We start from the raw sequence: 25965 nt of genomic DNA, 5'->3' as shown, positions 1-25965 counted from the left end.
ACTCTCACACACTGCTACGGGGAATGTCAAATGATAAAATCACTTTGAAAAACAACCTGCCAGTTTTTTTTAAAGTTAAACATAAATCTATCATATGATGTAGCCATTCTACTCCTAGACGCTCATTTATCTAAGAGGAGTGAGAGCTTATACATAAACATCCATAATAGTTTTATCTGTCATGACCAAAAACTGGGAATAATCCAAATGTCCATCAACAGGTAAACAGATAAATAAATTGTAGTATATCCATATAATGGAATACCAACAGCAAAGAAAATAAATGAACTATACACACAAGAGAGATGAATCTCAAATAATTACGCTGGGTAAAAGAAAAAAGACCACATACTGCAGGAATGCATTTAATATACTCTAGAAAATATCAACTAATATATAGTGACAGAAAGCAGATCTGTGGTTAGCTGAAGATGGAGTGTGTTTTGGACTGAATTGTGTCCAAAGAGATGTGTTGAAGTCCTAACCCTTGGTACCTGTGAATGTGACCTTATTTAGAAATAGAGTCTTTGCAGATGTACTAAGAGGGGTCATACTGCCCTAAATGCAATAAACTGGTATTCTTATAAAAAGAGGGAAATTCGGATCCAGACATACAAAAAGGTGTAGAATAAGAAATAAACCTTGGCATTTGTCCCAGTTCCTGACACAGAATTCCTAAAATCCTTGCAGTTTCTGGAGTGACAGATATGATAGGAGTGTCCTTTGTTCTAATATTTGGTCTTTGCCTCCGGTTTGACAGGAGCTCCTAAATCCCTTAGAATTTCCTGGGTATAGGAGCATTTTTAGTTTTAATGAGGTGACTATTGGTGGGGCCCTAGATATCTTCAGGATGGGACCTGGTTGCTAGAAAAACTAAAGCCTGATTAGAAGCCTGGAACTCCCAGCCCCATCCTCCCAACCTCTGAGGAGGGGAGAGAATTGGAGTTTGAGTTAATAATTGATCATGCCTATGTATGACATCTCCATAAAAACCTCCAGATGACGGTGTGCAGAGAGCTTCCAGGCTGGAGAATACACTGAGGCACTGGGAGGGTGAAGCACCTGGAGAGGGCCTGGGAGCTCTAAGTTCCCCCACCTTGCCCTGTGCACCTCTTCCATTTGGCTGTTCCTGAGTTGTATCCTTTATATTAAATGTAATGGCAAATAAAGTATTTCCTTGAGTTCTGTGAACCATTCTAGCAAACTACTGAACCCAAAGAGGGAGTCATGGGAACTCCCCAATTTACAGCCAGTCAATAAGAAGTACAGATGACTTGGGGCGCCTGGGTGGCTCAGTCGGTTAAGCGTCTGCCTTCGGCTCAAGTCATGATCTCAGGGTCCTGGGATCGAGCCCCGCATCAGGCTCCCTGCTCCGTGGGAAGCCTGCTTCTCCCTCTCCCACTCCCCCTGCTTGTGTTCCCTCTCTCACTGTGTCTCTCTCTGTCAAATAAATAAATAAAATCTTTAAAAAAAAAAAATAGTAGTACAGATGACTTGGTACTTGGGATTGGCTTCTGAAGTGGTGATGCTCTTGTGAGACTGAGCCCTTACTGAGCCCTTAACCTGTGGGATCTGATGCTGACTGCAGGTAGTGTCAGACCTGAATTCAATCGTTGCACATTCAGTTGGTATCCCGAGATCTGGAGAACTGGAAGGTTTGAGGGAAAAACCCACACATTTGGGGTAAGAAGATTTGTGTGTAGAAAGAGATCACAGAAGGCCATGTGAAAATGAAGACAAAGAGATGATGTGTCTATAAGCCAAGAAAGAGCCAGTTTTGCCGGCCACCACCAGGAGCTAGGAGAGGGGCAAGGAACATTCTCCATCAGAGCCTCCTGAGGGAACCAACTCTGCTGACAACTTGATTCTAAACGTCTAGCCTCCAGAACTGTGCAAGAACGAATTCCTGTTGTTTTACACCACCCTGTGTGCGATACTTTATTACGGCAGCCCTAGGAAACGAATACAGGGGGTAGCCCTCCAGGAGGAGGACTTAACAAAGAAGCACAAGGCAATTTGGGGGGATGATGGATATGTTCACTATTTACATTGTGGTGATGGTTTCATAGATGCATACTATGTCAAAACTTAAATTGTACACTTTAAATATGCAGTTTATTGTATGTCATGTACACTTCAATAAAGATGATTAAAAAAAAAAAATCCTCTGGGATGGGTTCAGCTATCCTGGAGCTATTTCTGATGCACTCACGGAAAAAATAAAAAATATCTACCCTGTAAAGCATCTTGTCTCTTCAAGTGTGCTATGATGCACCTTTGGTACATACCCTTTCCTTAACACTCCAGGATAGGTTCCTAATTAAGCACAGGGGTTTAAAATACTCATGTATGAAAATAAAACAGGTCATATTCTTTTTTTTTTCAAAGATTTTTTTTTTTTTTTATGTATTTGAGAGAATGAGATAGAGCATGAGAGGGGGGAGGGTCAGGGGGAGAAGCAGACTCCCCGCTTAGCAGGTAGCCCGATGCGGCACTCGATCCCGGGACTCCAGGACCAAGACCTGAGCTGAAGGCAGTCGCTCAACCAACTGAGCCACCTAGGCGCCCAAAACATGTCATATTCTTACATAAAATTTCATCCAACAAAAGTAATTTATAATTGAAGAGAGCATTCTATTATATTACAAAAAGCATCTTTAGGCTTTTCTTGTTCTGGCTTGCATTTTAACATGTATTGTTTCAAAAACTTACTTTAGAACTAAATGCAAGTTAGCAGAGAGCCGAGGATCTGTAAATTGTGTTGTTCTGTTGTTATGGTCAACGAAATAAACTCTGCCTGTTGCAGTATTACGGATCTCCCATCCAGGAGGCAGTGGACCAAGCTCTTCACAATTGATGTTGCTAAGATCCCTGCAAAAACAAATATAAAATAAAAAAATACCTCACTGCTGGGCCTGCTGGGCCAGGCAAGTGTAAATGACACAGAACAATTCCATGAAGTCTGAGAAAATGTATTGTTTCAGAAACCTGAGATGTTCAGCTAGAATATTTAATTCCCAATGGCTTAACAAACTTGCATATTCAAAACCCAATTCATCAATGGCTCAGGAACTTATCACATAACCTACATTTTTAGTAAGTTCATTCCTGGGCTTTAATGTAATACAGATTTTAAATTAATATAAAAGCAATCACAACATTTGCCAACATAAACTGTGCTTCAATACTTGTCTGACAAAAGTTTTACAAATGTCAGTGACATAAGGAATGAAATGTTTTCTAAAATTTCCCTTCAATTATTACTTTCATTACACATAAAATTTGTGTAACTAAATGTTCGCTCCATATTAATCTTAAACTCTCCAACAAAGCAACACTGGAAAGGTTATTGATTTAGAGACCCTGAAAATAATCACAGTATATATATTAAAGGAAAAATGTTCCACTTTGAATTTTGAAAGCTATAAAGCTAGTGAATGAAGAACCTTTTTAAGACACCTAAGGAAAAATGCTCTAAAGCTTACTGCTACAGTAAAAAAAAAAAAAAAAAAAGGCAAAAAGACTTTTAATGGATCAAAGACCACTGTTACTGTATTACACATTCTTAAAATACTATTATATATAGACAAAGATTTACAGAACCTTAAAGAATAAAATAAAAACATGTCTAATGTAAACTTAAACTATAACATATAATTGTAATGATTAATCTCATGTTTTAAAAGTTAAACTAGAAATCTTCTTTTAGAAGTTAAACTAGAAAAAGATTTTCCTGAAATAACCTCTTCTTGGTCATGGTGAAGCATAATGATGGACACATCTAAGCACCCACAGATTTGTTGAAACAATGATTTGACTTCTGCTTATAGGTCCAAGAGACTCTGCTACAGAACAACTAAAGCTTAGAAAATACACTGCTAGTCTCAAAAGAGGAGAGAGAAAAAGTTCCAAGAATCCTCCTCAAATTAAAAAAAAACAACAACAAAAAACAAAACAAAAACAACCCTCCCCACACACACACCGGGTGGCTGGAGCTGGAGCTGATTGCATCAGGCAGGTGGGCAGGCAGAGGGGTAGGGCTGCCAGAGAGTAGTTGTTAACTGGGAAACTCAGCCCCAGGCCAGCAGGAAGTTTGGGAAAGGAAATCTGGAACTTCCCCACTAAGCCGAGAACTCAAAGGGAAGATGAAATGATTCAGGAAAACTTCCTAAATTCCCATTTTAGGTCCACAGAACTCCAACCAATTAAAGATCAAACTCCCAAAGATCACCACACACTCCAGAAAGAAAAGTCATGATGACTGAGAGTGAGTGGAAACAATAAACCACAGAATTAGATCCCTAAATACTGTCAGAGATCAAACAGAACGGCTATGATATGCAAGTTAAAAAAAGGGGGGAGGGGAATAATTACAAAGACAAACTATCAATGAGAGATTATTAAGAATGAACAGATGGAGAGGCGCCTGGGTGGCTCAGTCGTTGAGCATCTGCCTTCGGCTCAGGTCATGATCCCAGGGTCCTGGGATGGAGCCCCGCATCAGGCTCCCTGCTTGGCGGGAAGCCTGCTTCTCCCTCTCCCACTCCCCCTGCTTGTGTTCCCTCTCTCGCTGTGTCTTGCTGTCGAATAAATAAATAAAATCTTTAAAGAAAAAAAAAAAAAAGAATGAACAGATTTTTAAATTTGTAACTTTTTAAATGTAACTTTTTAAATGGATTTTTTAAATGTAACTTAGAATTGAAAAGCGATTACTGAAATCAAAGAATAATTCTTTTGATATAATGCAGAATTTGGTTTTATATCATTTTATTTAGAATTTTATAAATCTATAGTCATATGTGGGAGAGTTCTAAAGAATGGGTTAAAAGAGCAAAAAACTGGAAGCAATCTTTATGCCCAATTAGGAAAAGATTAAAGAAAAATGGAATGTTATACAACCATAAAGATACAGATCTGTACCACAAGACTACATAGTCAGGGTGAAATGTAATGAATAACAAGGCATTAATCACGGTTTTAAAGAGAAATGCAAAAGATGGCAAAAATGGGACTTCTCAGATAAATCTAAGTTTACTGGATGTCTTATAAAATTAAAGTGTCTGAGCTACACTATTTTATAAATGTCTTTGAACAGTGATGATATTTTAATATAATCTAAGTATTCATGGTCTGCTTTGACAAAAGGTCCTCCATACAAAAAGGCATCTTTACTTACAGGATCCTCCAAAACAAAAGATATGATACACATTTTTACATTAACAATTTGGAACATAGAGACTAAGGAAAAATAATCCAGAGCACTATTTTAAAGTCATTATTCAATACTCAACATAAAATATTCTTAAACCTGTACAGAAACCCTTTATTCATAAATGAAAAACTGACATGCTTCCTTAGGAATAAGAAACATTATCAAAGGTGGTCCCAAAATCTCTCTCAATTTCAACTTCTGGTGCCAGTTTACATAGTATTCTTTCAACGGATAACTCAAGATCAACTTTCTCACTATTGTAAATCATTTAGTTTAAAAAAAATCATTTTTGTTTTATATAAATTTTAAATTATTTTATAAAAAGCTCATTATTGACCTACAATTTGATAAACAGAATCCAAAACACTTCTTTTCCTAATTTATATTAACAAAACTCATGTTTCTAAAAGTTAGGCCCTTAGCTTTTTTCAGTGAGCTTATTAATAAAACAAAATTTCTTCCCCACTACTTTTTAAACAGTTTGTATTGTCAAGAAACAGAAATGGCAACCTTGATAGAAAAATGAAAATGATAGCACATTCCTTGGTTGCCACCCTCAAAAGATTCTAATTAAGCTGTATCACAAAGTAAAACATTTACATTATAATAGCTTCATTTATAAGTATCAGTTGGCCCTTGAATAATACAAGTTTAAAGTGTGTGGGTCCACTTACATACAGATTTTTTACAGAACAGTACTTAACTATAAATGTGTTTTCCTTTCCTTAGGATTTCCTTAATGTTTTTTCTGTAGCTTACTTTTTTGTAAGAATACATTTGTAATACATATAACATACAAAATATGTGTTAATCAACCATTTATGTTATCGGTAAGGCTTACGGTCAACAGGGGGCTATTAGCAAAGTTCTGGAGGAGTCAAAAGTTACACAGATTTTCGACTGTGCGGGTGGTCGGTGCCCCTAACCCTGCATTGTTCAAGGGTCCACTGTAAATACAGAGTATCAAAGCAATCCAAGATCAGCTAGTCACATCTGTTTTTGATTCAAATGCAAGACTCTTGACTCAAGTAGAGCTGTGAGCATAAGCTTAGGGCAGAAAATGATCTCTTCATGCTCCATGGTCTTTTTTTTTTTTTTTTTTTGGGGAGGAAAAGAATGGTACACTTAGAATATAAAATATCTTCATCTCATAAAGGTATATATGCAGCATACCAAGTTGATTTAGAATTTAGAAATCAACCTTTTTTGTAGCTTCAATTGAACTACTTGACACTTTGCATCTGTTCGGTAACTCAAAAGAGCTAAACAGTGTTTGAAAAACTTATTTGATATTAAAATGTATCAAAAATTATGTTAAATTACTAAGTTGATTTGTATGTCATTCCATCTTCTTCAAGTTAAAAGAAAGCGACATTTGGGTTAGTAAATGCATTCAACAAGGCCTACAGTTTAAATGTACAAGTTCTCGTACTTAAAAGAAATTTAATTCATGAGACACCACGACGAAGTGAGGTTTATTCCAAGGGTGCAAGACTGGTTCAGTATTTGAAAATTGATCAATGTAATGTCATATTAATGGAATAAAAGAGAAAAATCACATGATAGTACCAGCTGAAGCAAAAAAAAAAAGTGACAAACGTCCTAAATAAGTAAGATTTAATTAGGTTATTTCTTTTTTATATTAAAATGAAACTTTATTAAGGAAAACATAAAAGAACATTGAATACTCTCACATTAGGTTAAAATAAATAAACCTCTTTTTTAAAAGGCCTAACTAAAAATTAAAATATTAATTTATTACCCTTAAAAAAGGGGGGGGGAGGGGATGTATGTTTTGTAAGGTTTTTATGTTCTTCTCCGGGTTAATTTTCAAATTCCTAAAAGACCCACGTTTTCACCCTGATTTTTTTTTTTCTTAAGGGCGAGAGGGTAGAAGGACTGGGGGCTGGCTGGGGGCAGGGCACTGGGGTGAGACTGCAGAGAAACAGGAAAGCCTTTCTACTAAATGTCAGCTGAAATGACTGTCACAAAGAGCCTAACTTTTACATAAACCATTGTAAGTTGAAGATTAAATAATCAAAGAAATCCTAGGGAAAAAGGTATCCATCGGTGTGAAAAGTATTTGGATATGTTCTTACCTAGGCACTCTTGGATCATGCCATGTGCTCACACCAGTCTGAGTATGTAAGAAATACACCTGACCTTGCTGTGTTGTCCTCTGTTCTGTAAAATTAAGAAACACTAATAAAAACATATTCAGAAAGTCCGAATCAAAGACAGCTATAGACACTAGGATGATAATTATATCAATAGTTAAATGCTCCAAATTACCAATCTATTGCATTACCAAAAAATGCTTTATAAATCATTCTTTTTCAACTCAATACATTTTCTCCTGGAAACAATCTTATAAATGGTGATGAGGGTTAGAGAGGCCAGCTATCTGAAAGCCAACTACATTTATAATGTGGCTCAAATACTAAATATGTTGTTATGGAAAAGAGAAAACGAGATTGTCACAGCACCAACATTTCAACAAAACAAACATGAAGAAATGATCTTTTATTTGTCTTAAAGTGGAGCCTGAGGGAAACAAAAGAAAGCTCAGAGGAAGAGGCTAACCAACTGTGGGGAGATTCTGCAAGGACTTGTAAAAACTTTTAAAGGGTTTGCAGGCTGGTAATGCTTGTTTATTATGCCTAATTTTATATCAAAACTTAAGTTTTTTTCTTGAGAGAGGTGTTTTCTCAAGACTACCATTTAAACTCAAACAAAGGCAAAAAAGATGGAATTTTTTTGCCATTTTAAAAGGGGAGACACTCTATAGCCAAAAATAGACAAAATGCAAAAATAAAAAGTTAGAAAGAGGAGGACCAGAGAACAAGCATGCATTCTGGGGAGAAAAAGGTCAAAGGCAGAATTAACTCTCAGCCCTTGGGAAGAGAATAAGGAAGCTGGGGCAAAAGGGAAGGAATCTATGGAAAAGTTTCTTCAACGGTGGTTTTTAGTCCTAATTGTGTTCTTAAGCAACAGAACCATTGTCCTTAAACAAAATCTAATGAAAAATTCCAACATATAAAACAATACAACTATTGCTAATATTTATTAGTATAAATTTGCTTATAAGCCTATAATAAAGCCAATTTAAACTTTAAGCTTAAAATTATAAACATAAAAATGTTTAAAATTGGTGACAGATGACAGCTGAAATAATTCCAGCCGTGGTACTCACTTTACTCCCAGGTTTTGATTGTACAAAATTTGTTTTTAATCCAAATCACACAAATATTGTAAAAATATAACCACCCCCACCTCCAAACAGCTTGCCTTATAATCTCAATTAAAGAGTAATGACAAAAAATACTTTATTCTAAGGTCTGAATGTTAATAATAACAGGCAAAGTTTACTAAGTGCTTTCTATGCTAGAAACTGTGTCAGACACTTCACATGAAACCAACACCTGAAATCATCATCAATTTCCCCATTTTATGGAAGATAAAACTGAGGCTCAGAGAAATTAAATAATGAGCCAGGATATAAGCCCAGGTCTGTCTGTCTCCCAAGGCCATGCTCTCATCACTGTGCTACTTAGGTTAACCTGTGCAGCACAGCATAGTTAACAGACAAATTTTTAATTAAAGAGTTAAAATAGGGCGCCTGGGTGGCTCAGTTGGTTAAGCGACTGCCTTCGGCTCAGGTCGTGATCCTGGAGTCCCAGGATCGAGTCCCGCATCGGGCTCCCTGCTCATTAGGGAGTCTGCTTCTCCCTCTGACCCTCCCCCCTCTCATGTGCGCTCTCTCTCTCTCATTCTTTCAAATAAATAAATAAAATCTTTAAAAAAAAAAAAAAGTTAAAATATATTTAAAAAATAAAGCTAGAATCATGCATTTGCAGAACAGTTTAAAACATACTGTAGAGGAAAAATAAAACTCAAGTTAGATCAGGCGATTCCCAATGTTGGTCATTAGGTGTCACCATCAGCCCAGATATGGTTTATCTACAGGCTGTTTTGAGGGCAAGGATATAATTACTTTGGTTAACTTTTGGCAAGAAAGGAGAAGACAGCTGAGTTCCTAGTATCTACGAGAGTATTCACAGGTCGTGATTAATTTAGAAAGTTCTGTATCCAACAGAAGATTCAAGTCATCTTCCACATGAAATTCTACAATTTAGGAAATTATATAAGATTATAATAATTTTATACAAACAGAGAAGTGACTAAATCATTTACAACAATAACCCAAATCATGCAGATAATCCAAAATTATAGATAATACAAAGATATAAATAACTTCAAAAGCATATTTCTGATGGCATTTCTAAATATGTAGGTCTGGAAAATACATCGCAGGTCTGACTTCAGATTACTATTATCACTAACAATACCATCTTACCTTTATAGAGTGCCTATTTGCAAGTCCCCTCGCATTGTTACATATGCTCTTCACGGTACCTCTGAGACAAGGAGAGGCATCATTCATCTCATTTCATTATAAAAAAGCAAAAGGGCTGAGGTTAAATGACTAGCCCAAGTCAAACCGCTGGTTAGGTAGTCCTCTACCACTTCAAAGACACTTCAGATTGGGAGGTTTTACACATTTATTTTCATGTAGAATCCCTAAACCCAGATTAATAACTTCTTTAAAGCTGATTTTCTGGCTTTCTTAGCAAGCTGAAATGAGTAAGCCACACGTTATTTTTCCTCTGCTAGTCATACCATAGCCTTCCGGTAGGTCTGGAGGAGTATGTAAATGTGTCCTGCTCATGTAATTTCTATGTCGCTGTGACCTGACTCTCCTCTCGGCCAGCCTGGGATCTGAAGACTGTCCACACGTTGCACCATTTGTTCCACTAATTGGAGTGTTCTCATCAACAAAGCAGCTAAGAGGTCTGCCGGGACTTGAATATTCAGATGCTGGTCTATTGAAAAGTAAGGGGGAAGAAAAGTTACTCAACTCAGGTATCAAAGGTAGAGTTCTCTAGACAATGTATGTACTGCAGGAACAATCACAAGAAAATGGAATGATCAATACAAATATAATGATTTCAAAAACTCTGAATAAAAGCAAGCTTGACGCCTCTAAACACCAAACAAACTCATGTTACAGGCAGATTGTCAATTATGTATTTAAATCATTTTATACTGATTTGAATTACATTTTATATGAAATCCACATATATTTGTAGATGTGAGCGCTAGTTAACAAAGCAAGATTTGACTTAGCCTCAGCCTACCTCTCGGACCTGACTTCCCACCTTTCTCCCACTCCACTTCTGCCACACTGACATTCCTCCTGCTCCTTGAACTTGCCAACACTGTTTTACCTTTAGGGCTGGAAAGGAGTTCTTCCTCCCACCCAGAATGCTTTTTTCTCCTACTCTCCCTAGGCCGGGCTCCTTTTTGTCATTCAAATCATAGTTTAAGCTTAAATGTCTGAGAGGTCCTTCCAGACCTTCAATTCGAAGGTAATCACCCAGGCATTTGATAAGTACATCATCTTACTTTCTCAGCATAACAATTTTTATCTGCATCCTTGTTTGTTTTCCCTTACTAGAATATTTACTGAGAGTAGAAAGTCCACCTAGTTTGTTTCCCAATATATATATCCCCTGCACCTAGAATGGTGCTTGGCATATATATATATATATTTAAGAATAGCTCATAAATATTTATTGAATGAATAAAGAAGATGGTGTGACTCTTCAAAGAACTCCCAGTATACTGACAGGTCATCCAAAATATAAGAGGATAATCAAGAGTTCATTTTTAAACTAACATTTACAACCACAATCAACTTTATACATGTGGAAATTAAGGTCAGTTTCATCAGTTAAATGAGTTAGAACGAAATGGGACTTCACTAAAGCACTGACAAGTACACATTCATCTATGCTCAGGTAAAATAAAAATGCCTCTCCCTCTGCCCCTCCAGCCCCATCCCCGGCACGTGATGCTCTCTCTCATATAAATAAATAAAATCTTTTTTCTTAAGATTTATGTATTTGACAGAGAGAGAGAGAGAGACTGAAAGAGAGAGAGCATAAGCAGGGAGGCTGCAGAGAGAGAGGGAGAAGCTCCCCACTGAGCAGGGAGCCGGACCTGGTGCTAGACCTGAGCTGAAGGCAGACGCTTAACTGACTTAGCCACCCAGGTGCCCCAAATAAATAAAATACTTAAAAAATAAAAATAAAAAGTACTTCCTTGGAGTTTCCGAAAATTATCTTGCATCCCCATATCTTTATACATTAAGCTCCATGAAGGCCCTTCTGCCTTGTTCACTGTTACAGTGTAAATGCTGACCATAGTAATTGGCATATAACCATTTGGTGAACTGAATGATAGCAGTTACCACTACTCAATACTTTTCATCACCTTCCCCTTACCTGGTTAAATTCTAACATTCTTCAAGATTTAGTTCAGAAATTCTCCTCCTTCAGGGTTTTCCTTTGCAGATTCTAACATCCCCTTACCCCCCACTCTAAGTTAGGTGTCCTCCATATGGTCTCAGAGCATCTGGTTCTTATCTTGGTCACAGACCTTACTGGATGCAATATAATAATATAATCATAACCCGACATGACTGAACAAATAAAGATCCAGTATATATATTTTGTTACAGCCATTCAATAACAGACTCAAAAAAAAATTTTTTTAAGAGTCCCAGAAATAAGATGACTTCTCAATTTATTCAGTTAACTCATTTAATAAATATTTATTAAGTACCATCACAGGCCCTAGAGCTACAATAACAGGATGACCTACTAAACAATCTTTTCTGAAAATTACTTTTGGAAATAATATTGGCACTTGCTGTAAGATCTACTGATCTTGAGCAGTATAAACCAAGAAAGGAAATCTGGTAAAGCTGACAGATAAACAGAAAGTAACGAATTCAAGAAGGCAAAAAGCACAGACCACGGGAAGACATTTATGTGTTCTTACCGTGTTGGGCGTTCCCATTGCGTAGTTCTTGTTATATGGTTTAGATACTGAATTCTTCCAGAGGCAGTTCGCCTTTCTTCCCAGCTTAAATAAAAATTAAGAGATAAGGCATCAATAGGAAGGTGGATACAGAATGTTTTTAGTACAATAAATGAGCCAGGAAGACATCTGCTATTATAAATCAGGAATGACAACTGAAAAATCAATAGAATATCGGAATTTTTGTCAGTTTATTTTAAAACTGTACAATGTATCTTCTGGAATTTTAAACCTTCTAAGATATTTACACTGAGGTGTGACTAATATTTTCCATCAGCCAAACTCTGAATTCTTCAATAACATCAACACTCAATTAAATCATACTAACTTCTCCAGAATTTAGTAGGGAAAAAAAGCCATACTAAAAATAAAAATCACACCTAATTTTTAAAATTAACATAAAAGTATATAAAAGAATTTTTAAAGCATTCAGCCTACCCAAATTATTTTTTTTAAAAGAATGGTACTTCCTCCTCAGTAACTTTTTAATGCATGTAATAACAACAAAAAAATATAGGTAAATGACCACAGAAATGTAGTAATGTTAATATTTCCACCAAAACCCTGGCAGAGATTTAGAAACCATAAAAAATAGGAAATAAAGAGATGCTTAAGAGGTCTTTTGCCCTGTGATAACAATTAAAGCACAAAATGTAGTGTTTATCAATTAATTTATAAATTATATGCATGTACAACTGTATTATAAAATGTAGACCAAATTGGAATTATTTATTTTTTTAAAAGACTTTATTTGAGAGAGAGAATGAAAGAAAGAGAGACAGAGAGAGCACATGAGAGGGGGGAGGGTCACAGAGAGACGCAGACTCCCTGCTGAGCAGGGAGCCCGATGATGCGGGATTGACGCGGAACTCAATCCCGGGACTCCAGGACCATGACCTGAGCCGAAGGCAGTTGCTTAACCAACTGAGCCACCAAGGCGCCCCCCAAATTGGAATTTTTAAATGATGTGATATAAAAACAAATGGGGAAGAAAAAGTACTATAAAGTAGAGCAAGCTTAAAATAAGCCTCACACTGTTGTAATCTCTTAATACTGATTAGTTATTTCATACTAAATGTCCCATTCAAAATTACCGTAATCTACCTCACATCCATAAAAGTTAACATATATATCAAGGAGCTAAAGTGAAGACTTAAATTATGGCGATTTTTAAGACTTTAAACAAAATGAGCAAATACCCTGGCTTGAATGTAAAATTTCATATCAAAAATAATTTAAGTCAAAACTCAACCAATTATACACTTTAAATAACTTACTGTATATAAACTATACCTCACTGGTGTTAGTTAAACATATTTTGAAAGTTAAAAATAAAGCCAGGGTGCCTGGGTGGCTCAGTTGGTTAAGTGACTGCCTTCAGCTCAGGTCATGATGCTGGAGTCCCGGGATCGAGTCCCGCATCGGGCTCCCTGCTCGGCAGGGAGTCTGCTTCTCCCTCTGACCCTCCCCCCTCTCGTGCTCTCTCTCCCATTCTCTCTCTCAAATGAATAAATAAAATCTTTTAAATAAATAAATAAATAAAATAAAATAAAATAAAGCCAGAAAAGTGTCAGCGCTAGTATGAAACAAAGACAGAGCAGTGATCAAAAGTATGAGCTTTGGAATCCAGGCTTAAGTCTACGTTCCAGCTCTACCATTCACTATGCGGCCTTCAAGGCAAGTTTACTTAACTCCTCTGAGTCCCACTGTTTTTAATCTATGAAATGAATGAGGGTGACAACAGTAGCAGCAGGAGTAATAATAGTAGCTAATTATTTTTTAAGCACTTAGTATGTGCAAAACATTGTGCCAAGTGCTTTACATGAATGATTTCATTTAATTCTCACAATTTATGGCATATATACTATTATCACAATCCTCTTCTGTAAGTAAATTAAACCAATGCTTACAGAAGTTAAACTAATTCATAAAGCTTATAAAGAGTAAGGATTAGAACCCAGACGGTGTAATTCCAGAATCACACACATGTGAATTAAATGAGTTAATGTATCACAAAAAGTGCTTATAACAGTACCTGACACACACATGCTCAATACATGTTTCTATGTTGTTAAAATTTTTACTCCACAAATCTCTATCCCATCCCTCTAAATGGAGTAATGTCTCAGATTCAGCATTTATATGCCTGGTTTTGAATAACTTAAACAAAAAAGTTGGTTTTTTTTTTTTTTGGAGATCAACTATTTTTATTTATTTTCTTTTTTTTATTATTATGTTGTGTTGATCACCATACATTACATCATTAGTTTTTGAGGTAGTGTTCCATGATTCATTGTTTGCGCATAACACCCAGTGCTCCATGCAGAACGTGCCCTCCTTAATACCCACCACCAGGCCAACCCATCCCCCCACCCCCTTCCCCTCTAGAACCCTCAGTTTGTTTTTCAGAGTCCATCGTCTCTCATGGTTCATCTCCCCCTCCGATTTCCCCCCTTCGTTCTTCCCCTGCTGCTTTCTTCTTTTTTTTTTCTTAACATATATTGCATTATTTGTTTCAGAGGTACAGATCTGAGATTCAACAGTCTTGCACAATTCACAGCGCTCACCATAGCACATACCCTCTCCAATGTCTATCACCCAGAAAAGTTGTTCTTTTAAATACATAATATTTATAGGAAAGTTATATTTGTCAAGCAATTTGTCTCCTAGTCAAAACTCTTAAAAACCAAATTTAACATATCTAATTCATGGTTTATTTTATAAATTTGTCTTGACAAGATTCCTTGCTAATTTTCCAAGTACAAGGAAAATCTAGATTCTGGAACTGATCAGCAAATTTCTAAAGTTAAGTATACAATAAACACCAACTTATCTGTCATTATTTGAAGGATGTTATCAACATATTTATCTAACGATCTGAGCTTACCCATCTGGTAAATCATTATCAAATAAACGACTGCAGTCCACAACTTGTCCTCCTGTGCCTATTCGGTCTCTGGACTGAAGACTTACTATAAGACAACAAAAAAATTAAGAGTCGTAAAACTAGAAAGATTTATTACAATTTAAAATATATATCTTTAAAAGACATCTAGCTTATCTTATTTTAATACCTGAGAATGAACTCTTCAGCTTTTAATAAATTCTGTAATTTCTTTTTCCACGAGATTTTTCCCTTTAGGAGTGACATTACAATTTTATGATTTTCTATGCCTTACTGTGTTCATGGAGGAGAGTTTAAATCCTTTTTGCCCATTGTAATGGGGCAATGCAAGGCCTCTACTACACTCAAAAGAGACATAACACATGAAAGGTATATTCACATACGGAGGAACTGGAAAAGTTCACATCAATTTGGGCTTAATTCTTGACACATCTTTAAAAAACAAACAGGGGCACCTGAGTGGCACAGTTGGTTAAACGTCCAACTCTTGGTTTGGACTCAGGTTCTGATCTTGGGTCCTGAGATCAAAATCTGCTTGAGATTCTCTCCCCCTCTCCCTCTGCCCCTCCTGCTCAAGCTCTCTAAAATAAGTCTTTTTTTTTTTTTTTTTAAAGATTTTATTTTTGTGAGAGGGAGACAGCAAGCATGAGTAGGGGGAGAGAGGCAGAGAGAGAAGCAGACTCCCCACTGAGCATGGAGCCTGATGCAGGACTGGATCCCAGGACTCTGGGATCATGACCTGAATCAAAAGCAGACACTTACCAGGCGTCCTCTAAAATAAATCTTAATTAAAAATAAATAATAAAAAAACAAAAAACACTGGATTTTGGCAATCGGGCACTAGTTAGATACCATGAGTTAAAACAGTACATAATCATCTAGTGTGGTGTAAAACTACCACTATAAATTTGCAAGCAAGAGATGTAAGCTCTAGACCAGGCTCTAAAACCTAGTTTGGCACAATGACCTTCAACAAAACACTTAACATTCTTAAAGTTTAGATAATCTAAATAATGAGGAAGTTAGACTAACTGATATGTCTGAAGTCCTTCCCTGCTGCTCTAATATTCCTTAATTCTATTTTTGGCAATTCTCCCAAAAGATAAAACAGGAACAGGCAAATGTGACGGACTATAACCCAACTTTTTAAAGAATTAATCAGTTACTACATAAAGTATGACATCTTAACACCCTTCATTCTAGGAAGAGTCTCAAAATTCTGAAATTTTCCAGCTCTGCAAAAATTTTGAAAAATCAGAGTTCAACACGTTACTCCTTTATATGAATTTCATTTACAGGTAACATTGTAACATACCTCTCTCCTCAGTGAACATAAAATGTTATATGAAAATTGTACTAGAAAACAGTATTAACCAGTTTATATACAGAAAAGCTAAGTGAAATGCTTATCTAGATATAATCACTGCAAAAACTATGTATTTTCTCATTAGCTTTGTTTAGAATAATATTAAGGCTCAAAATTAAGGATTTCACGAGCTTCAACTCCAGACTGCTATATTACAAAACACCTAAGCAATTTTTAGGTGGGTTTGTGTTTTTAAATGGCCTAAACCTAGCAATATGTAAAATGAGTCATAGAAATACTATGTTTATAAGAACACTGTTCATAACATTAAAACATCAGAAACAGTCTAAATATCCAGCAATAATGAACTAGCTAAATTAATTATTTGTCCACCATGGACTGCCATACATTAAAAATGTTACAGAAATGTATACATGAACAACAACAAAAGATGTTTAGGACAGATTAAAACAGGTTATTTAAAATTCTGCACAGTGTAATATCATTTACAAAAACAGAAAAGGTATATATATCAAGGTAATGACAATGATGACATATTATGAATGTTCCTTATGTTCTCTGTCTATATTTTTATTTGATTTGATTTGATAACAAAAAAATAAAAACCTCACAAGAGATGCAAAGAATTGAGTAACAGATTCAAAAACAAGGGAAAGGATTTATAACCTTGAATCAGTCGTCTCAATTGGGAAGATTTTTCTTTAAGGTAATACTCCAAAAATAGGATAATGCTAAGTGTCCAAAAATGCTTGCAAGTTTCAATGTTACAATAGCAAAAAAATAACTTAAAAGTCCAGTAATTAAGTTATGATATATTGATATAATTCATCCTTTAAAATCATTAATTGTAAACACTAATAAGTTACAGTAAGCGAAAGAAAACAAAAATTTTATATTCAATGAACCAAAATCATAAAAAAATACACACATAAATGTGTATAAAATTATTAGAAAGGGTATATATTTTTTAAAGTTAGTATTCTACTGTACTTTTCTCCATTTCCCAAAAGGATTTTATATACACATATACATGATTATTTGTAAAGGTCTAATTCAGCAAGAACTGGAACTTACTGTTTTTTTTTTTTTAACTTACTCCGTTTTTAAATGGCAGATCATAAAGCATAATGTTTGAATCCAACATATCTCTACTATGAAAACCAAACTCACACAAAAGCTTCAAATTTAAACACACACACATTTTAAAGTAAAGCTTTCCTTTTTTATATAGTATACTCCATAGGTTTATCTCTAATTGCTGACAAAGAAAGTCTGCTGTTTTTAGAAATGCCAATCTGTACCTAGTGAAACTATCTTGTTACTAATGGACATTAGTTGGCAAACATTACGTAACATACCAAATCAAATAAAGTAAGAACAATCACATTTAAAGGTCTTATATGCCAGCATTTATTTTTGAGTTTTTTACTCCCTTCTCAATCTAAGAATGACAGGAATTCTCAGTAAGGCTGTAATGTAGATACTTCCCTATGACAACTGTCACAGGGCTTTGTTATGTTGCTACTCTGGCAATTCACTATGAACCCAATTCATTTCCTTGGGAAATGAAGCCCTTCAAAAGTAACTTCAGTAACTAAAACCTCTCTGATAGGTTCATAAAGCAATCAACTTATCCTAAATTCTGCTCTATAGTAAACTGGTAAGATTCCAATTATGTTTTCTTCTTTAAGAAGCCTCAAAGGAGCCCATCTTGGTGTCCTACCACACTATATATCTTTTTTTTAAGATTTTTTTTTTTTTTATTTATTCATTTGAGAGAAACAGAGCACAGCAGGGAGAGAGGCAAAGAAAGAGGGAGAAGCAGACCTCCCCGCTGATCTGAGAGCCCAATGTGGGGCTCAATCCCAGGACCTGAAGATCATGACCTAAGCCAAAGGCAGATGTCCAACCATATGAGCCATCCAGGCACCCCACATACTGTGTATCTTCATGAAAGCTCAATCCATCAATTCTCGAGCCTCAGGAAATTTTGTATAAAGCCCTTCCTCTGAGTCAATTCAAGATAGCCCACGAGTCCCTTATGAAAGATTACAACCTCTCCCTTTTTCCAATCAGTATTCTATCATTCCTCTTATTCTTTTCAATTAGCACAGATTATTTTTTATAAAACTGTAAAGCCTAAACAAAATTCAATAGAATATTCTTACTCAAAAACCATTTTAAGAATTATTTTTAGGAAACTTTCAGACCACATATAAAATCTGTCTTTAAAAGAATGCCTAAAGGATCAATAGTTTTTCACAACATTAGGAGCCTCTTTTTTTTTTTAACATTATTTATAGTTTGGGGGTTTGTTTTTAACTCTTTTCTTTTTTAAGATTTTATTTATTCATTTGAGACACAGAGATATATATAGAGAGCATGAGCAGTGGGAGAAGCAGAGGGAGAGGGAGAAGCAGACTCCCCGCTGGGCCAGGAGCCCGAAGTGGCGCTCGATCCTAGGACCCTGGGATCATGACCTGAGCCGAAGGTAGACACTTAACCATCTGAGCCACCCAGGCACCCCTGTTTGTTTTTAATTCTTTAAATTAAGGTAGCCTGGAACCTGGAGCCACTGTTTGAAACATTTTACGTGACTCATTTAACTCAAGCCAATACAATGAAGCTATAGTTAGTGTACGTGGATTTGAAAGATGTTTAGAGTTTAGGTCAGTCTGAATGATGCCAAAATTTCACATGACTTTAAATTCCACTTACCTACTATCTGTCCTCTAACCGTATCATTGTCATTTGGCCCAAGTTTGCACAGATCCAACCTCTGATCTATTTCAAATCAACAACAAAAAAAGCAATTAAAAAATAAGCTGGTACAGAGCTTCCATAGAGTGACGGTAAATTTCCATAATCCAATGGCAATCAGGCCTATCATTTAAATAATAATGTTTTAAAGATGAAACAAATGTTTAAAATCTCTAACTGCATATATAATTAGTATAAATGTCTTAACAAAGTTTTGATAAATTCAGATTTCAAAAACCATAAGGCGCTGGTGTATACATTACCAACATGCAATTATTTTTTCTCCAAAGATTTCAGACCACTTTGTCTGAGTCTTGGCTTGTCACTTAATAGTTGTTGTTCTTAAGCAATTTATCCCTGAGTCTTGATTTTCTCACGTATAACTGTAGTATCTACCTCATATTTTTTAAGGATCAAATTAGGTAATTACGTATAACTTTTAGCACAGTACCTGGCATATAAGTGTTCAATAAATGTTAGTTATTATCACTGTTATTTTTTATCTAACCATTTCAAATGAGCTCTATACACACACAAAGTAAATGGTAATAAAAAGCTGAGTATAAACTGCAAGATAAGGATTTGAGTCAGTTTGGCTACTAACTCATTTAGAGGCAACTCATTTACTCTCTTATGCCTCATCTATAGAACAGACATCACACTGACCTGGTCAGTTATAATAAGGAACAGTGTCACCCAACAGCACATTGCTTTTGATTATAGCACTTAAAACTGAATTCTTGTACAGTTATATGCCATTTGTCTATTTAAAGAAGTTGTGAACTGATAAGAGGAGACCATACATTAGTCTGTGTTTTTTCCACTCCACACACTGTATCAGGGTGCTCAATAAATGTTTGATAAATCAAATATTATGGCACATCAAAAGAGTCAAGTAAATTAATGCAATGAAACACTCACAGCAGCAGAAAGAAAACTCTGTGTCCCAACATTACAGTGCCTGGTTATCCAGCCAAAAACAGACATTTTTCCCTTTGCAAAATAAATGGACACTGCTAAATCCACTTCATAGTGGACTTCTGCAAAGCAATTCCTCTTCTCTTGTTCAGTCTCTCCAGTGAGTTCTCCTCCCTTTGCCAGCAGGCCCTTGCCCTTGCTTCTCAGAGGACAGGATCCATGCCTTTTTCACCTTTTATCACCAGGGTTTTGAACAGTACCTGGCACATTAAAGGTTCAATATATGTTGGCTAAACTGAAGCAGAGATAAGGTCGTACATATGGCCTATAAGTCTTCAGTTTGCCTGCTGGGTTGGGTAATAAAACAGTTCGTTTTTATATGCTAGACCTTTACCAAACCCAACGTCCTCTGTTTCCTGCTGGATCACCTTGTCAACCCAGAAATACAAGAAATTCTCAAGTGCCTTTAAATTCCTCCGACTCAGGACTTCTGGCACAATTTTCTCCCTTTGTAACAGATCAATATTTATATATCTGGACTATGGTATCATACATTAAAAGGGGTCATCTCGATATACCTAATATTCAAAGCTAAATTTGCTCTATTTTTAATTAATTTCTTTAGCTAGATTCTACGTGAATTTTTGTTGAGCAGAGACATCTGGGCTAAAATCCCATTGACGATGAGTGACTAGCAATATTTTTTGTATTATATAAAAAAGAATCCTGTAGAAACAACAAAAAAAATTTGTTGAAAAAGACATTTTCATCTATGTCTCAATGGGAATAATCCCCCAAAAGATGCTTTGTCACCTGGTTACATAAATTATGCATATGCTAATTAAACTTGTCAATCCAATATGGAAATCATTTCTAATGTCTTGACCTTGGCCTCATCTTATAAATGCCCAGGATGATGGAAAACTAAGCTATAATTAAGTAGTTAATACAGCTGTCTTACACTCAATGTCTTACCTTCCAGAACTTTTAATTTTTTTCACCCCATTTTATGTATCACTCTTATTCACTAATAATTCCCCTTTAAACATTCCAATCACCTAAATAAAACTCACTTTATCTCATAAATCCACCAAAACCAGAGAAGGGTACTAAGAAATAAAAAAAAGGCATATATACTTTGACACCTTTCTTTTTACTCTTGGATATCAAACCTTTCCTAACACTTACAAATTCACTGGATACTAAGCATCAGCTCTGATTCAGTTTTTTCATAAAGTCCATAAAATAAATGTAACCAAGAATTTTTACCAATGTTTCAAACACACATAGGAAGTTTCTGAATCCCTGCCTCCCCCCAAAAAATGTGTGTGTATACACACACACAAATATATATATATATATATTTTTTTTTTTTTTTTTTTTTAATTTTAAAAAGCACTAGTGTCTACTCACAACCAGTGTCTTTGAGGCGGTTGATGGCATTGGAAAGAAGTCGAACACAACCAAGAAATCCAGCACCTTGTTTTTTATGGATCTTCTTGTGATTCCACACACTGATCGTAACTGAATCAGACTTTCCAATATACCTAAAACACAACATGACTGAATGAGTAACTTGGCAACTACAAGTAGTTAGTGTGAAATTTTTCTTTTGCTTTTGTAGTCTAAAGTCACAAATGCTTCAGAGTATGACTAAATAATGCAAAATATGTTTTCAGTTCAATCAATCCCACAGGACTGAATTTAAACTTTTAAAAAAATCTTAAAAGTAAAATCTAAAAAGAATTTTTAATATATCCTTCATCACATCTGCCACTCTCAGGCTGGGTGACAATTTTTCTTAGTAAAAATCTATTTTAGTAGCTAGTGTCAATTAACACTAAAGGAGTTTCTGACATTTCTTTCCAAGAACAAAAATGTTACAAGAATTTTTATCAGTCACATTTTAAAAACATTTCAATGATATGACCTATCATCTCAGAGAGTAGTCAGTTTTCAAGGGGCATCGTCAAGGCTGACAGACCAAAAATCTGACATACCTGTTATGTTTTAAAATGCTGTAGAACAAAAGCTGACTGTAACGCTTTTCCCCTGCTTCTTTCCTGTATGCAGGCCTTGAGCGAGCAGGACTCTTGCAGATTTCACTTCACTGCCTGCAGACAAGCAGAGCAGGGAAAAGCGTTACTATACTTGTCTGTGCATATACCTGCAAGTATGTAAAAGCTCTACCACAGCCAATTGTTCACATGGTGCCATCCCATGCAAAAATATAATAAACTAACATAATTATACCAGTAGAAACCTAACCCTATTTCCCTCTAAGTGGTCAAATTTTTGGTCCAGCAACCTTGATCTTAAAGTGTCATTCAGTAAAGCAATAATATCAGAAAAATTCACCTAGTATATAAAAAAGCCAAAACCACTTAAGTGAGAACTAAAACTTTTAAATGAGAAACAGGGAAGCCACACTTGGATCCAGCTGTGCTTTAAAGCAGGCCTACCCCCTGGACTTTTAATTATGCAAACCAATACATTCCCTTTTTAAAAATTAAGCCAATTTGAATTTCATTTCTGTTGCTTGCAAATGAAAAACTCTGAACTAAAATATCCAGGATGCATGCACCAATTTTTAAATATACCTAACCGACCTAACTTGGCAAGTATCTCCTGTGTGATACGTTAAAATTCTAGACCCAGAATCAATTATTAAACAGCTAAATAACCCCAAACCAACATTAAAAAGAAAAAAATCACATTAAATCACTTTCCCAACTGGTAAGCCGGATGTACAAGTATGATAAAATACTGATCCCCTCATGCCCTTAGCCTACCACTGGCATAAACATCCTGTCAAGGCCCAGAGACCTTAGGCACATACTTTGAAAACAGGGGAGATTCTGTCACTTTGTGTCCTTGAACAACTTTGAGACGGCGAATCGCCTCCCTGACAAATGAAACTTTTATACAAAATACACTGCTACTGTATGAAGTCACTGAAAATCTGGAGTTGCCTATTATATCAGTTAGTCTGCTCTAACCAATACAGAAGGCGAATCATAAAGGGTCTTGTCAGCCATAGTATGAACTCTGGCCTTTACTCCAAGTAAGGCTGGAAACCAATGGGAGATGTGCAGCAGAGGAGTAACAAGATTTGAAATATGTTTTAACAAGATCACCCTAGCTGCTGTGTTGAGAAAGACCTTAAAAGCAAGGCTAGAAAAGCTAGGAGTCTAAGGCAGAGGTCAGCAAACCACAGCCTGTGAGCCAAATCCAGCAGAGCACAGCGTATAGTGTGATTTCATTTTCTTCAAGGATAAATTTTTTTTTTTAACTTTTAAGGCCATATTATAAATATTCAGAAAGTCTACATTTCTTCATTCATATTACCACTTTTCTAACATAAAGTCATCATTTCTATGGGCTGGATCCAACAGGGAGAGTCCCCTCCCCCTAAATCCCATGGACCTGACCACCAGGGAATCCCACTCAAATTACCATTAGCACTTGAGTATAATACCAAGCTCTGGTCTGTAACTTGCACAGAACCCCTGACAAACAGACAAGTTTAGGTAGGGACAACCCCTCCCCCAGGTCCAGCATGAAGCAACTACTAAAGAGGAGACCTCTGCCCAAATGCCAAAGATTTGTCATTGTTGATCTCGGGGAGGGAGGGGGGGAATGTAGAGGCTACTTCTGGACAACAGGCTTGAGCAATGGAAACCTGAGTAAGGTCAAAGGGGCCACAGTGACCACCGGGCTGAATGCAAACAAGCTCATTAAGAGACCTACCTCAAAATATCCATAGGCCTTAGATGACCAATGGACTACTTACAACCAGCACAGGTACCAAAAAAGGAAAATCCCGTATGTTCCTATACTTCTTCACCCCGCCCCTTGAACTATAGCCCCCCACCACTGCCTCCTGGCGGACAGTCTCTACACTTTGCTGTCCTGCCCACTGCTCCCTCCCAGTGTATTCAGTAAACTTCTCTCTCTTTCGTTCTGCCTTCGGTGATCCTCTCAGCACCTGTTCTGCCGGCCTCCACCCGATCAGGCTGCCCCACACTCCAGTGTAGTAACTAGTCTCCTGGACATCCTTGCCTCCCTCTAAGCAATTTTTCACATTATAGCCCAAGTGTCCACTCTTGGATATAAACCTGATTATATTATTTCCCCCACTGAAAACCCTTTCATTGCTCTCCACTGCTTTTAGGAGAGGATTCAAATTTACTAATAGGCTTTCAAGGACCTTCATGAGCTGGTTCCTGCTAACCTCTCTGTGCTTGTCCTATACCATACTCCCCTTACAAGAATTCACTAATGCGGGCGCCTGGGTGGCTCAGTCGTTAAGCGTCTGCCTTCGGCTCAGGTCATGATCCCAGGGTCCTGGGATCGAGTCCCACATCGGGCTCCCGGCTCAGCGGGGAGCCTGCTTCTCCCTCTGACCCTCGCCCCTCTCATGCTGTTTCTCTCTCGCTTGCTCTCTAAAAAATAAATAAAATCTTTAAAAAAAAAAAAAAAAGAATTCACTAATGCTGCCCCTCCAAACTGTTTTCAAAGTCATTGTCTTATTCACCTCTGGGTCTTCACACAGACTGCTTTTGCTTAGAGCCGGCCCACTCCTTCCAAGTAAACTCCTACTTAAGGTCAAAGCCTAAATGTCACTTTTTCTAGGAAGCTGTCCTTAACTCCTAAATTCATATAAAGAAGTTCTCTGTATTTCCAGAGCACCCTATACTTCCCCATTTTCTTATCACACTGTTTATAATTTCCTATTTACTTGTGCTGATACACCACTTGGCTGTACACCTGGAGGACCACACCTTGTTTACTACTGTACCTGGGTCTCTGGCTGAATTTAAATCTCACTGAAACTTAAAAGACATGGCTTAAAACAATCTGATTAAGAACTTTCAAAAGCTTAGTCAGTTACACAGATAGTAGCTTATTAGAGTTGTGATTTCAAATTCACTGCAGGTCAAATCAAGTAATAGAAAAAAACGTGTGACCTAATATACTTTTACTAAAAGCATCTAACATTTGAGAATTACCTGTCAGGTACTAGTCTAAGCACTTTACAGGTATTATCTGTCTCACTCTTCCTATCAGTCTTCTAAAGTAGGCATTGTTGCTGTAGTCAATGGAAACCAACACACAAGGGGTTAAACACTGAGCTAATGATCACAGAAGCAAGTGGTGGAGGCGGGAAGCTGGGTACTCTCACTTCTCTCTATCGCTTACTTTTTTGGTTCCGATTTATCTGCATACTAACTTGGAGTTACTGAGCCACAGCACTGAGGGGCATACACAGAAGCCTTGTTCTGAGTTGTCTCCAGGTATCTCAGTGTCTCAGTAGTAGAGACAGGACATTTGTTCACATGTGGTTTAGAAAGTCAAATTTAAGTAACTGACCAGAGTCCTGGCTGAGGTGGGTACTCTCGGGTGGTTCTAGAACTGTCTGAAGTAAGGTGAGATGTCAGGCGTAAGGGTTTGATGGGAGATCTAAAATTCATTTTTATAGGTAAGTCAAGTGGAACACTTTGAAGAAAAACTGAAATTGATGAAGGGTGAAGTCCAAAGCTTAAAAGACCAAAGACTTAAAAGAGGATATCAAGGCAGTCAACATGTTTATAACATGAGATACGCTGACAAAATGGTAGTGGTGTAGAAAGCATGTGATAATGGAATTAACAACCTGGAGAAAACTGCAACCTACAGCTGGTTTCAGGGAGGAACAAATAAGAAACAAGACTATTACTATCATCAAATCCCTGAAATATTCCTGAACTTCTAAGCCCAAGATACTCTGACAGAGATGGTGTGGCTAAAACAGAAGGACTGGTGAAAGTACTGAAAAGGAATGGAAGGCCCTCTTGAATTCCCTCCCTGATCCAGTTCATTCTCAACCCTAGGAAGAGACCTAAGGTTTATACTCGG

General features: G+C 36.6%; 2 protein-coding genes across 2 annotated transcripts in view; one reads left to right on the top strand and one right to left on the bottom strand.

The window, feature by feature from the left end:
* MILR1 (mast cell immunoglobulin like receptor 1) overlaps window positions 1-9048 on the top strand; it is a 124858-nt gene extending 115810 nt beyond the window's left edge. Inside the window, exon 10 of the mRNA XM_081804703.1 lies at window positions 8827-9048. The gene's annotated coding sequence lies outside the window, so the exon portion shown is untranslated. The remainder of the gene's footprint in view (window positions 1-8826) is intronic.
* Window positions 1-25965, bottom strand: part of SMURF2 (SMAD specific E3 ubiquitin protein ligase 2) — a 113673-nt gene that overhangs the window by 19996 nt on the left and 67712 nt on the right. The window contains exons 4-10 of the mRNA XM_031032761.2: window positions 21481-21614; window positions 19108-19173; window positions 15045-15129; window positions 12119-12202; window positions 9893-10095; window positions 7312-7396; window positions 2713-2871 (exon numbers count right to left, since the gene is read on the bottom strand). Of these exons, the coding sequence (XP_030888621.2) occupies window positions 2713-2871; window positions 7312-7396; window positions 9893-10095; window positions 12119-12202; window positions 15045-15129; window positions 19108-19173; window positions 21481-21614 (816 nt within the window). The remainder of the gene's footprint in view (window positions 1-2712; window positions 2872-7311; window positions 7397-9892; window positions 10096-12118; window positions 12203-15044; window positions 15130-19107; window positions 19174-21480; window positions 21615-25965) is intronic.

The sequence above is a fragment of the Leptonychotes weddellii genome, chromosome 15, assembly GCF_054177405.1.
Source record: "Leptonychotes weddellii isolate Sample4059 chromosome 15, ASM5417740v2, whole genome shotgun sequence".
NCBI lineage: Eukaryota > Metazoa > Chordata > Mammalia > Carnivora > Phocidae > Leptonychotes > Leptonychotes weddellii.
This window is presented reverse-complemented; position numbering and strand designations above follow the sequence as displayed.